Here is a 13,988-nt window from a genome sequence, read left to right as displayed (position 1 = left end):
TACATATTCAATACTTATAAATATGCTATGGCATTAGAAAAGGTTGTACATTCCCTCTTCTCTCTTTGTTGGCATATATATATAAAATACATATGTTAAAATCCTTCAGGCCAGGTACTGTGGCTCACACCTACAATCCCAACCCTTTGAGAGGCCAAGGTGGGCAGATTCCTTGAGCTCAGTAATTCTATATTAGCCTGGGCAACATGGCAAAAGCCCGTCTCTACAAAAAATAAAAATAAAAAAATAGCTGGGGGTGGTGGCATGTGCCTGTGGTCCCAGCTACTTGAGAGGCTGAGGTGGGAGGATCACGTGAGCCCAGGAGGCGGTAGAGGCTTCAGTGAGCCAAGATCTTGCCGCTGCACTCCAGCCTGGACAATAGAGTGAGACCGTCTCAAAAACAAACAAACAAACAAACAAAAAACCCTTTATACTTTATTCTTTTCCATTGAGTTTGTCAATTTCTAAAAGAGATTGATTAAAATCTCCCAGTATGATTTGGATTTGCCCATTCTCCTTTGCATGTATAAGAATTTTGCTTTTGGCCGGGCGCGGTGGCTCAAGCCTGTAATCCCAGCACTTTGGGAGGCCGAGACGGGCGGATCACGAGGTCAGGAGTTCGAGACTATCCTGGCTAACACGGTGAAACCCCGTCTCTACTAAAAAAATACAAAAAGCTAGCCGGGCGAGGTGGCTGGCGCCTGTAGTCCCAGCTACTCGGGAGGCTGAGGCAGGAGAATGGCGTAAACCCGGGAGGCGGAGCTTGCAGTGAGCTGAGATCCGGCCACTGCAGTCCAGCCAGGTGACAGAGCGAGACTCCGTCTCAAAAAAAAAAAAAGAATTTTGCTTTTATTTCGTGCATTAAAGCCCATGGCTGATCTCTTCTTGGTGGATCGATCAATATCTAGCTTTAGACTTTTAGCCTGAATTATATTTTGTCTATTAATATTGTTTCACCTGGAATTTTTTATTTTGTTAATCACATTTTTTTAAATCCCCAGAAATCCTCCTTATCTCTCGTTGTTCCTTTTACATAGCAGCTGCCAATAGCCTCTGAATCCTCCTGAGAATTTCCTCCTCCCTTCATTAAACAATTCATTTCCTCTAGAGTCAGCTGACTTATTTTCCTTGTCCCCTCTCATTCATGCTGGTGGTTTCCACATGTGACAGGTGGCCCCCAGTTGTTTTATGAAGGAAGGAATGGGTGGTTTAGTAGAGAGAGGTGGCCAGCATGCTGTCCCCAGCAATTGTGTGCTTTTTCTCCTCTGAGATCCACTTTCCTGAATGGGAGGTTTTTGTGTAATTGAATGTCATTCATGAACTTTCTGAAAAACTTTGACCTGTGGCCAGGTGCAGTGGCTCACTCCCCACAGTCCCAGTACTTTGGGAGGCTGAGACAGGATTGCTTGAGGCCAGAGCTTTGAAACAAGTCCTGGCAACATAGGAGACCCTGTTTCTAAGAAAAAATTAGCCAGGTGTGGTGGCGTGCACCTGTGGTCACAGCTACTTGGAAGGCCGAGGTGGGAGGATCAATTGAACACAGGAGCTCGAGGTTGCAGTGAGCTATGATTGCCACTGGGCATCAGAGTGAGACCTGTCTCTAACAAAACAAAAAACTTTGACCTTTATGGAGAGTTCCCTTTCTTTGGAATACAATGACAGGATGTTCCCCTGGGAGAGGCACTGTGCTGCCTGCATCACAGGGTATCTGAAAGTGGGCAGCAGCTGGTCCCCTCGTGCTGAAGCAGTTCTTGAGTTCGTACCCTCCCATCCCCTGCATTGGTGCGGCCAAGCCTGGAATTTCCCTGGGTCTGCCCTTCCCTTCTCAATGCTTCTGTGAGAATGCCTTGGTTTGCCATTTCCTTTCCTCTAGTCAATATCATCATATCTTCATCAACTTTCCAAGAATTCCTCATTATTTCTGGCCTGCTTGTTTTCCAGCACTATTGTGGATTCATTCTATTTAATTTTCTTTTTTTTTTTTTGTCTATTTAAGAGATTTGTGTGGGAAAGGAGACTGATGGGGGTGCTTAGCCTGCTATCTTGAGCTAATCCTAAAAGCAGTCTCAATTCTGTAAAACAATATGTGCACAGAAGTAATACCAGAGGCTAGTACACCAAACGATATTTTTTTCTTTTCTTTTTTCGAGACAAGGTCTCGCTGTGTTGCCCAGGCTGGGCTTGAACTCCTGAGCTCAAGTCATCCTCCTGCCTCAGCTTCCCAAAGTGCTAGGATTACAGGTGTGAGCCACTGTTCCCAGCCAGACTCAACTATTAACAAGCAGTTACTTTGGGGTATTGATTTTATGCTTGATTCTCCTTTTCTTTTCTGTGCTTTTCTGTCTCTTCCTCACTTTTATTTGTTAAAAAAAAAAATTTTTTTTGCAAAGTAAGGTAGCCAGTGGATCCCCACTTATACCTTTGAGAAGATGGAGGACCTTAAGTTAAAAGTCAGATATTTATCAACCATAACAAGTGCACCATAGAGCCCTTCCTCCTCCCGTTGAGATCAGTGATCTTCAGACCTGCATGACCATCTTAACATTCAGGTTTCTGGACCCCAGATACTGAACCAGAACCTCTAAGGGTAGAGCCCAGGAATCTGTAAAATCTCTACCGGTGAATCCGATGGTCATTTATTTTCTATTGGAAACCACTGATTTAGAGCACTTGTTTCCAAATGCAAATCCCTCGTACTTACCTAAATTAAAAATCTTCTAGGCCAGGTGCTGTGGCTCACACCTGTAATCTCAGCACTTTGAGAGACCAAGGCAGGCGGATCACCTGAGGTCAAGGGTTCGAGACCAGCCTGGCCAAAATGGTGAAACCCTATCTCTACCAAAAATACAAAAATTAGCCTGGTGTAGTGGTGCATGCCTGTAATCCCAGCTACTCAGGAGGCTGAGGCAGGAGAATCGCTTGAAGACGGCGGAGGTTGCAATGAGCTGAGATTGAGCCACTGCACTCCAGCCTGGGTGACAGAGTGAGACTCCATCTCAAAACAAACAACAAAATAATCTTCTACCACTTTTCTGCCTACCTTCTCAAACTTTCAAGGTCTCCCTCTAGTTTATCTTCACCAGTTGGAGCACTCACTCCCATGTACACATGTTCTTCCTAATTACTTAGGAAAATATGGAAACTATGTTGAAATGTATTAAAGTCTAAATGTTGAAAATGTCTAAGTTATTGAGAATGTCCATAATGGAAAACTATAATTCTGCCCCTTTACACTGAGCTGCTCTTTCATAGGGAAAAAAGGTCTTTCAAGAAACTGAGTATAGATTTCTACATCCAGAGCAATGTCCATTTCTTCCTCTTTTGATTTTAGTCCCTAGCCAGTTTCTTTTCCTTGACCAGACGCCCCCAGTCCTGCGAGGACTCTAAAGAGAATAGCCTTAGGCTTCTTAAAACCTCCCAACATAAACATCGACCAGCTATTCTTCACTCACCATTTATTAGACACAAATAATTTTACTTACATTTTCATGAGTTCTTATCTGCATCAGATTCCAGCCGCTTACATTCTGGAATGCTGACATCATTTGTTGGCATGTGTGGTGTTATTCGGGAGCTTGTGTCCAGGTTTATTGGTTCATCATTCACCTAAACCAACATCTATTAAGTGAACTCTGTGTGCAACACCTTGCCAGACACCAGATGTACTTTACAATTTGCAGAACAGGTTCCTCATCATCACGCACAGCCAGCCTGGCCACAACCCTGGGAAGCAGGTGGCAGTGGCGTTATCACCATGACCCTCACTGTACATACCCCCAGTGTACATTGTACAGGAGACAGGGTCTTGGGAAGATTAAGGAACTTATCCAATGTCACACAACTGACAAGTTTCAGAGGCTGGCCTCAAACCCAGGCCCCCTGACCACGAATCCTATGCACTCACCAGTATGCCACCCCCACCAACTTCCTATGGCAGGGAGAGGGGCTCCTGGCCTTGACTGCAGTTTGGAAATGATTCTGTAGCCATATCCCTTTACCTCTTGATTTATGGTGGCCGTGCTGGTCTTCCAGGTCAGCTCACATGTACCAACAATTGCAAAGAAGCCTGTTACAAGAATCTGTGCCTCGGCCAGGCCCAGTGGCTCACACCTATAATCGCAGCACTTTGGGAGGCCAAGGCTTGTGGATCACTTCAGCCCAGGAGTTCAAGACCAGTCTGGGCAACATAGTGAGACTACATCTCTACAAAATAATTTTTAAGGCCGGGCGCGGTGGCTCAAGCCTGTAATCCCAGCACTTTGGGAGGCCGAGACGGGCGGATCACAAGGTCAGGAGATCGAGACCATCCTGGCTAACACAGTGAAACCCCGTCTCTACTAAAAATACAAAAAACTAGCCGGGCGAGGTGGCGGGCGCCTGTAGTCCCAGCTACTCGGGAGGCTGAGGCAGGAGAATGGCGTGAACCCGGGAGGCGGAGCTTGCAGTGAGCTGAGATCTGGCCACTGCACTCCAGCCCGGGCGACAGAGCAAGACTCCGTCTCAAAAAATAATAATAATAATAATTTTTAAAATAGCCAGGTGTGGTGGCATGCACCTGTAATCCCAGCTTCTTGGGAGGCTGAAGTGGGAGGATCACCTGAGCCTGAGGAGGTTGAGGCTGCAGTGGGCCAAGATTGTGCCACTGCACTCCGGCCTGGGCAACAGAGTGAGACTGTTTCAAAAAAAAAGAAAAAGAGAATTTGTGCCTTTATTATTAAAAACCATCTCAGTAGGGTCAGAGGGGGCAGTGGGTGAGTGCCAGGAGCCCTCTTCCCTTACTGCCAATGCCCTGGGAACTGGTATTTGTAGAAACTGCAAACATGTAGCCTCCTGGTCACGAGGGCTTGTTTTCCATTTAGTCTCCTGGAGGAGGACTCCGAGGAGGAGGGAGACTTGTGTCGCATCTGTCAGATAGCCGGGGGTTCCCCAAGCAACCCCCTCCTGGAGCCTTGTGGCTGTGTGGGAAGCCTGCGGTTTGTTCATCAAGAGTGCCTGAAAAAGTGGCTGAAAGTGAAAATAACGTCAGGTAGGTGGGGAAGGAAGTGCAGCGAACGTGCCACGACATGTAATTAACACGAGGCACCATGGTGTGGGCCTCGGAGCCTTGTCATCAGCTCACTCTCCTCTGCAGAACAGCGACTCAGGGACACGTGGCTGAGCTCCAGATTCTTGCTCATAAAAACTGTCTTTATGGGAGGGAGTTGTGTTTTTTTGTTTGTTTGTTTTTTGTTTTTTGCTATTTTTTTAATCTGAGAAAATACTTCTGGAAACAAATACTACTGAATTCTACCTCTGCTTGAGGCTTGAGCAGAGATGCTAAGATCGCCTCTCAGGAGGAAGGAAGCAGAAGAAGTGGGTCACTGGTGGAAGCTCAGCAGACACACAGTGGCCACGCCCAGCTAGCAGACACCCAGCAAAATACTTCAGAAGGTCCCTCATGAGAGACCCCCAGCATACGCATGCTACTTCCTTTTATTTGGGGGGTCACCTAAGAAACTAAACAAAGCTGCCTTTTAGCAATAGGGATAAGAGCGTTGATCTGATTGTCTAGAACCATATGAGATCAATTCCCATGTGCGGATTTTGTCAGCTCCCTAGCGTCTTATAACTGGGTGTGCAGCCCCTTCTCAACTCCCTGAGCAGGTTGTAACCTAAATACAACCACATCGGTAGGTCAGCTGTAGTTTTCTGGGCAGAGAACAGAAGATTTCTTTAAAGCATGGCTTTAGGAATGAGATCAACTTTAACCAAAAAAAAAAAAAGCATGGAACGTCAGTGCAAAGAGCAAGTTGATCAGAAAATAGCTGTGGCTTCTTTGAGACACACCTCTCTGAAAACATATCACCCCACAGCCAGATCCTATTTCTCCCCCTCTTCCATATCCTTCTCCTTAGCCGTCACTATTCCAGGCTGCAGGGAGACTTAGAGCTTTATTCTATCCTTGAGATGTTGCCACGCCCCCTCACCAAGGACAGCACACCATGGAATCAGAATGAACATGTGGGGTAATCATATTACTGTCTCATCCATGCAGCCCATTTTATGCAACTTCCCTAGCATAAGAAATGTAAGTCCACTGATCAAGAAGCTTAAATGCATATCCATATAATGAGCAAAGTATTCAGTCCTTCGGAGAGGGAAGAAACAAGTGGATTTTGGTTAACATCTCTGCCATGCAATCCTTTATCTTCCTAGAAATTTGGGCCAATTAACATCTAACACAGAAGAAGTTACCCATGAAACATGTCATGAAAATGCTGCTATGCTCATAAATGTCAATGCTTGTATGGGTGTGTTCAGCAGGATTCGATCGGAAGACACATGGGACATTCGGTAGCCTAAAGCATTACTGAATGATGCTAAAAAAAAAATAAAATAAAAATAAAAATAAAGTCAAGCAAACAAAATGCAGATAAGGGATTACTTACTGTTCATCCCTGCCCTTTGAAAGTCTCTATTATTTACTGTTTCTTTATATCCCCAGTGAGGAAATAGAATAGGGGTATGAAACTGCACAAGCCCTGTTTTTACCAAACACATGCAGGTAACTAATAGGTCTTCTATTTTCTAATGCATAAAATAAACACCAGTACATCATTAGTCAAAAGCCGCAACTAAGGGGGGACAAAAAAACCTGTCTGACAGAATGTTTGCTTAGACATAACAGCCCAGTTCTGCATCTTCCACTTTCACTTTGGGGAGTAGGATAAAAACGCTGATGTAGAATGCCTGTTTTTATAAAAACAGCAACAAAGGAAGCCTTCTCATATTTCTTTTCCCAGATGAGTCTGAGCTCAGGTTGATGAGCTGGCCGCAGGTACTCCTGTAACTAGCACCCACACCTGGCCCCTCGCTCTCTCACTGTTCTCAGGTGGGAATGTTACCTGGGCAGAAGCAAAGGCAGATTTTTAAGCCATTGATCGAGAATAGCTTCTACCATCTATTTTGGTCCTCACTAATTTATTTACTTGGACCTGTGTTGGGTCTGCAAGAAAAAAAAAGCCGAATATTCACTGTTTTTACAAACACCTGTGTTAGACTCTTAGCCTCTCTGCAGCAATTCCAAGTTTATGAACCATCATGTTTATATTTAAATAGAAAGCAAGATCTGCTATTTAAAAGTCATGGGAATTTCACTTCTATGAAGCTTGCATAATAGATTACTACAGAGGAAATTTTTTCAGCTCTCAGATTCAAGGTCATTTTCTACAGAAGATGGCTGGCTTTAAAGGAAGGTCACTCAAGCTCAGAATTCATAACACACACAAGGTCACTCTCCAAGTATCACCTGTCCAAAGTGCTAACACAAACAGACCCATGGTTATATGTACATACAATTCTTTATCTAATTTAAGGAGCAGATCTTGGTGCCGTGAAGACCTGTGAGATGTGTAAGCAAGGCCTCCTGGTTGACCTGGGTGACTTTAACATGATTGAGTTCTACCAGAAGCACCAGCAATCTCAGGTAAGAAATGTGGCCACTCTGCCTCCACGGGCTAAAGTATGTTGGAGGGGCAGGGTGAGAAGACATTCCCTTTTCTCCCTGATCTAAGAAATGTAGAAGGTCTCTGCTGGCAGGAGTCTGACAAGAGCCATTTAGCTTACTTCTCTAAGAAGACCTGCCACTAAATTGGAGTACTAGAGAGCTGAAAAGCCTTCTTGTTTTTTTGAGATGGAGTCTCACTCTGTCGCCCAGGCTGGAGTACAGTGGTGCGATCTCAGCTCACTGCAACCTCCACCTCCCGGGTTCAAGCGATTCTCCTACCTCAGCTTCCCGAGTAGCTGGGATTACAGGCATGCGCCACCACGCCCAGCTAATTTTTGTATTTTTAGTAGAGATGGGGTTTCTCCATGTTGCCCAGCCTGGTCTCGAACTCCTGACCTCAAGTGATCTGCCTGCCTCCACCTCCCAGAGTGCTACAATTACAGGCGTGCGCCACTGCACCTGGCCGAGAGTTGGAAGTCTTTTTTGTCCCGGGTTGAGTTTGCCCTGCTGTTGGGGACAAAAGCAAGAAGCATCAGTGGGCAACTGGACACAGAGAAATACCCAAAAATTCTGGCAAGCTCCACACCCACATTTGCAGAAGTAATTTAATAACGAGAGAAAAAAAAAATCAGGGTCTTGGAGGAAAAGGCCCCTAATTTAAATATCAAGTAGCCCTGTGATAAGAAGGAACTGCTTTACCTAGGACTGATAAACATGAGGTAAATGCCTACTGGCTGATCTTTACCACCTAGTGAATTAACTCACCTAGGGTATTTGGACTGCATTTCTAATATTGTAAAAAAGTTAGTTATCCTCAGGTGGGAAGTTGATTTATGCCTGAGATAACAGTTAATCACCCAGTTCTCAGGCAAACAGTCTTCCATTTAGAGCTGTTAGGCTGGTACAAAAGTAACTGCAGTTTTGCCACTTTCATTGGCAACATCCACAATTACTTCTGCACCAACCTAATACTATTTGGTTCAGTATAGAAGTCACAAGCCACTTGTGGCTAATGAACAGGTGGCTTGTTCTAATCAACCTATCCTGTAAGTGTCACACACACACCAAATTTCAAAGACACAGTACCAAAAAAATACAAAGGGTAATATATCACCTAATTTTAAACACACACCAAGTTTCAAAGACTTAGTACACTTTCCAGTTCAGTATGTACAGAAGTTGAAGTTGTCACTTCATTTTAACAACAAGTAAAAAGCTGAATAAAGTGCAAAATCAACAACCCTTCTTAGATCCATAAGAGAAGTGAGGTCACAGAGCAAATCACTGCCGCTAAAATTGGAGAGACAGGGAGATAGAATCACTAATCCCAGCACTTTGGGAGGTCAAGGTGGGCGGATCACTTGAGGTCAGAAGTTTGAGGCCAGCTTGGCCAACACAGCGAAACCCCATCTCTACTAAAAACACAAAAATTAGCTGGGCGTGGTGGCGCATGCCTGTAATCCCAGCTACTCAGGAGGCTGAGGCTTGAGAATCACTTGAACCTGTGAGGCGGAGGTTGCAGTGAGCCGAGATCGCACCATTGCACTCCAGCCTGGGCGACAGAGTGAGACTCCATCTCAAAAAAAACAAAAACAAAAGCAAAACAAAACAAAAAAACGAATCACAACTTACCGGAGCAGAGACTCCTGAGCAGAAAGCTCTGTGGAAACCAGCGCTGGACAAGGAACCTTAAGCTGTAATTAATGAACTGCTGGAGGCTCAGTGCAGACAACTCCGAGAATCAAAAACTCCAGGGGAACCCCGTCATAGGGGTATCCCCACCCTTCGGTGAGGTTTCTATCCAGGAGTGCAACCGGGTGCTTACAGTGAATAGCAGAGAAAAATTCCTTCATGCTTCTAGCAGGGGGAGGGGGAAAGTAACCATTTTGGTATAAGCCAGAGCTTTCTGTTCTTCCTAACAAAGTTTGCCCTCAGGAAAAACTATTTAACCAGAGCCTAACCTTTGGAGGTTTTATCAGAGCCCCATACCTAACTGGAAGAAGGGAAATACTCAACTGCAGCCCTCTCCAGCCATCTTGTCCCACCTAAGGTGGGAGGGGGAGGATAGAGAAACTGAGAGACACTTGTGAAGTTCACAGTCCAGAGGCACAGGCTCACTCAGACTGGGACCTAGAATCTCAAAGGACTCTAGAACACTTCCCCTATCCTCACACCTCACCACCACACGGCGAACAACCCATTTATAGCAGTTCCTTTTACCCAGTACATCACGTCTGGTTACCAAGAACAAATTACAAGGCGTACTCAAAGGTGAAAAGCACAGTTTGAAGAAACAGAGCAAACACCAGAACCAGACTCAGATATGGCAGGGATGTTGGAATTACCAGCCCAGGAATGTAAAACACTATGATTAATATGCTAAGAACTGTAACAGGTAAAGTAGACAGCACTCAAGAACAGATGGGCAGTGTACACAGAAGGATGGAAATTCTTAGAAAGAAAAAGAAATCATAGACATGAAAAACACTAACAAATGAAGAATGCCTTTGATGGGCTTATTAGTAGACTGGATACAACTGAGGAAAGAATCTTTGGCTGGGCGTGGTGGCTCATGCCTGTAATCCCAGCACTTTGGGAGGCCAAGATGGGTGGATCACGAGGTCAGGAGATTGAGACCATCCTGGCTAACATGGTGAAACCCCGTCTCTACTAAAACATAGAAAAAATTAGCCAGGTGTGGTGGTGGGCACCTGTAGTCCCAGCTACTCAGGAGACTGAGGCAGGAGAATGGCTTGAACCTGGGAGGCAGAGCTTGCAGTGAGCCGAGATCGCGCCACTGCACTCCAGCCTGGGCAACAGAGCAAGACTCTGTCTCAAAAAAAAAAAAAAAAAAAAAAAAAAAAAAAGAATCTTTGAGCTTAAGGCTATCCCAATAGAAACTGCCCAAAATGGAAAAACAGAACAAAGATTGGGAAAAAAAGAAAAAATACAGCAGGATATGCAAGAACTTATGAGACAACTATCCAAAAGGTGCAATAGACACACCATGGGAATACCCAGAAGGAGAATAAAAAGAGAAAGGAACAGAGAAATATTTGAAGCAATAGTGATTGAGAATTTCCCCCAAATTAATGTCAGACACCAAATCACAAATCCAGGAAGCTCAGAGAACACCAAACAAGATAAATGCAAAACCCCATCACCATGACATATCATATTTAAAATGGAAAAAAAAAATCAAAGATAAAGAAAAAAATCCTGTAAGAGGCCAGAGGGGAAAAACACCTTCCCTAAAGAGGAATAAAGATAAGAATGACATCTGACTTCCCAGAAAGCAAGAAGAGAGAGAAACAAAATATTTAAAGTGTTAAAAGAAAAAACTGAACAACCTAGATTTCTGTACCCTGCAAAATTATCCTTCAAGAACACAGGAGAAATAAAGATTTTCTCAGGCAAATACTTAATGCCAAAAAAAGTAAAATATCAAAAAAAAAAAAAAACACAAAGAATGTAAAAATTACATACGGAAATGATCATTTGAAAATATTAGGTTAACAAATTATATTGTTAAAATTAATTTCACCAGTTTCTTTTTACTTCTTTAATGTGGCTACTAGAAATTTTAAAATTACATCTGCGATGTGTGTTTGTACCTCTGAGTGTATTCTGTTGGATGGGGCTGATCTGGAAGGTGATTTCCACATTATAAGCAGTCAATAAATATTGACCAGACCTTTTTTTTGGCCGACGTTTTGACAGTTAAGTCAAAATGATTTGTGTGAGTCTGGGCAATTCTGCAGTTTCCTTGTTTAAATGTTTAAGGGTGTAGACCAAAGAACAAAATACTGACAAGAATGAAGGATACTTGAAGAGTTCAATGAGTAAGTTAGGGCATAATGCCACAGCAGCATTATAGAGGTTAGGCATCAGGAGGTTAGAGAAAGAACAAGAAAAAAGAGAAAAGAAGACAGGAAGAGAAGGGAGGGCAGGGAAGGGGAGAGGAGAAGGGCTTTTTGAGAAATAAATAGTGTTTTGAGGCCTGAAGGTCTCACATCACTGCATCATAACCACCAGGCACTAAGATCTGAGACGATAAACAGAGCGACTCACATTCCTGGACGCTGAGCATGTGGGAGGCGAAATACTGAAAGAAACCAGAACCTCTCAGTGCCTGAGGTCAGGTGCCAGCCAGGGCGCCGACAGGTTCATCTCAAGAAATAGATCATTTTGGGCAATGGAGCCTGCCGAATCTCCTGAGGAGGACCTGTTCACATGAGGATGGGTCGCCCAGAATACTATCTATCAGAGCAATCTACAGACATCATAAACACCATGCAGCCCGGGGCAATGCCTTGTCTAGAAAAGACCCCTTTTGGCCCCAAGCCTTTCCACATGGTTCTCCCTCTGCCAAGCTGCTGCCACCATCTAATGTCCTTTATCAATGGTATTTATAGAACTGACCCAGCAGCAGCGCATTTTTCCATCTGTACTAAGATATGTGCACTCATGTAGTCTGAGGCCACGTGTCCCCCTGAAAAGCCTACCAGCTTTGATTAAGATCTCAATCTAAACCCTACTCTCTTCCCCAGAGTGGCCTCATGACCTTGAGGAAACTATGGCAACTCTCTGGACCTCAGCTCTCTCATCTGTAGAAGGTGAGAGATGTTAACTCACACCTCACAGGTTTGGATGTAGGACGACTTGAGTACATCACCTCATAGACAGAGTGTGTGCAGAGAAGGCTCCACGCACGAGAATCGTCAGATTACAGCTGTAGAGACGCTCAACTAACTTGGCACTCAGGGGAGAAAGCTAAGTGCACCAATGACTGGCCTCGAGTCCATCAGTCATTGGTGACCCATCTGGGTCACATCCATATCCTCGGCCCCACCGCACCCTCCGAGTTGAGATAACTGGCTACAAGCACCTTCTAGAACGAACTATAACAGTAATTGTATCAGCCAGGATCTGGTTGGAAGAGACGGTGGCACATTCAAAAGGGGCAAGTGAGGAAGGCAGCAGAGAAGAGGGAAATGTGGGCAGCAAAAGAAAGCAGCAAGGAACGAGGAGGTGTCCTGGGACTAGCAGTGTGGCCAGGATCATGAGCGCTGTAGCTAAGGGACAGCCACCAGCAGCCTGTGGCCTTCAGCAGAAGACAGCAACCACTGTCACACCACACCCAGCAGAGAGGGACTGGGGAAGAGACACCCAGCTTCTCCCTCCTCTGCCCTTGGGTCTCCTACCGGGGCCTCCCATGTGCCAAACCCAGTGGGATGCCAGAGGGCAAGGGAGCCCGGCTGGGGAAAGCCCTGGGGCTGACCCCTGGGCCACAGAGCAGGAGGGGCATGGATCCACAGGGGAAACAGAAAGCATCCAGCACAGTCATTGCTCCACGTGGAAGCAGAAATGATTTTAAATTTGTTTCAGTGAGAACTTCACAGGCCATCAGAGCCTTTTGGAAATGCCCGCATTATCATCCCAGGTGGCAACTAGGCTGCCAGGCCCGCCCTGTGGGGAGAGCAGGGCCATAGCACGGGCAGCTGCTCTCTGACGGCAGCTGAGGGCTCACACCTCACTGCAGTCCCGACTGTCCCCAAGACCTGCTGGGAATTCATAGTGCTTGTCTGCTCACAGCCTGGGCGAAACCCCAGACCCCAGGGGGACTGACTTGGGCGAATTCTGAAGCTCACCATGGATAAAGACTGAAGCAACTGTTGTTGAACACAAAGATATCTACAATATCACTGAACCTCAGCTCATCCCCGAGGCGCAGCGAGCCCACTGAGGGGACAAGCCCAGCTGCGGGGGGCCGTCAGTCTGGCCTTGGAGGTGACGTGGACACCTGTGCCTTGTGTGCCTGGTCCCTCCCCCTCGCTCCCAAACCTGGCTCACCAGGGCCTCCTGGCCACCCCCCACAGCTTGTTCTTGGCAAATGGGTTCCCTTCCGGAGAAGGGGCACCACTTTCTACGTGTATAAGTCTAGACATGTACCAAGAAAAGGGCCAAACCAAAAGAAACCGAGAACTGGCTTCAGCTCAGCCTGGTTCTCACTTGACCTCAAACTGACTGACTAGTGAGCGGACTGTTTTTCTTATATATTTTCCCACTTAGAAAATTTTTTTGTTTTTGCTTTTGTTTAATTACAAAAACCATACAAAAATTTCTTATAATTTACCACCCAAAATGACAACTTCTAACATTTAGCTGCAGGTTGTTTTTTCTATTAAAATGGTGATACCCAGGCCCAACCCAGGTCTAACCCCAGCTCTGGGATGGGGCCAGGGTCCCTCCTGGGTTCAAGGGATCCTCCTGCCTCAGCCTCCTAAGTAGCTGGGTCCACAGGTGTGTGCCACCACACCCTGCTTTTTTTTTTTTCTTTGAGAGATGGGGTCTGTCTCACTTTGTTGCCCAGGCTGGTCTCAAAATCTTAGGCTCAAGTGATCTTCCCACCTTGGCCTCCCTCCCAAAGTGCTGGGATTATAGGTGTGAGCCACCACACCCAGCCAGTTTAACTAACTTTTCAAATACTTATTAACACCTG

At 45.5% G+C, this 13,988-nt stretch overlaps 1 protein-coding gene and 1 long non-coding RNA gene across 5 annotated transcripts in view; one reads left to right on the top strand and one right to left on the bottom strand.

Annotated features, from left to right (window-relative positions):
* MARCHF10 (membrane associated ring-CH-type finger 10) overlaps positions 1-13,988 on the top strand; it is a 116,311-nt gene that overhangs the window by 86,676 nt on the left and 15,647 nt on the right. For all 4 annotated transcript variants that reach the window (XM_010380076.2, XM_010380075.2, XM_010380074.2 and 1 more), the window contains 2 exons: positions 4,860-5,026; positions 7,356-7,465. In XM_010380076.2, the coding sequence (XP_010378378.2) occupies positions 4,860-5,026; positions 7,356-7,465 (277 nt within the window). The remainder of the gene's footprint in view (positions 1-4,859; positions 5,027-7,355; positions 7,466-13,988) is intronic.
* The window catches only part of LOC104675482, a 34,889-nt gene that overhangs the window by 10,148 nt on the left and 10,753 nt on the right, over positions 1-13,988 (bottom strand). The gene's annotated exons all lie outside the window — the stretch shown is intronic.

This window comes from Rhinopithecus roxellana, chromosome 19, assembly GCF_007565055.1.
Source record: "Rhinopithecus roxellana isolate Shanxi Qingling chromosome 19, ASM756505v1, whole genome shotgun sequence".
Taxonomy (NCBI): Eukaryota; Metazoa; Chordata; class Mammalia; order Primates; family Cercopithecidae; genus Rhinopithecus; species Rhinopithecus roxellana.
Note: the sequence above shows the minus strand (reverse complement) of the source record. Positions and strands in the feature narration are given on the sequence as shown.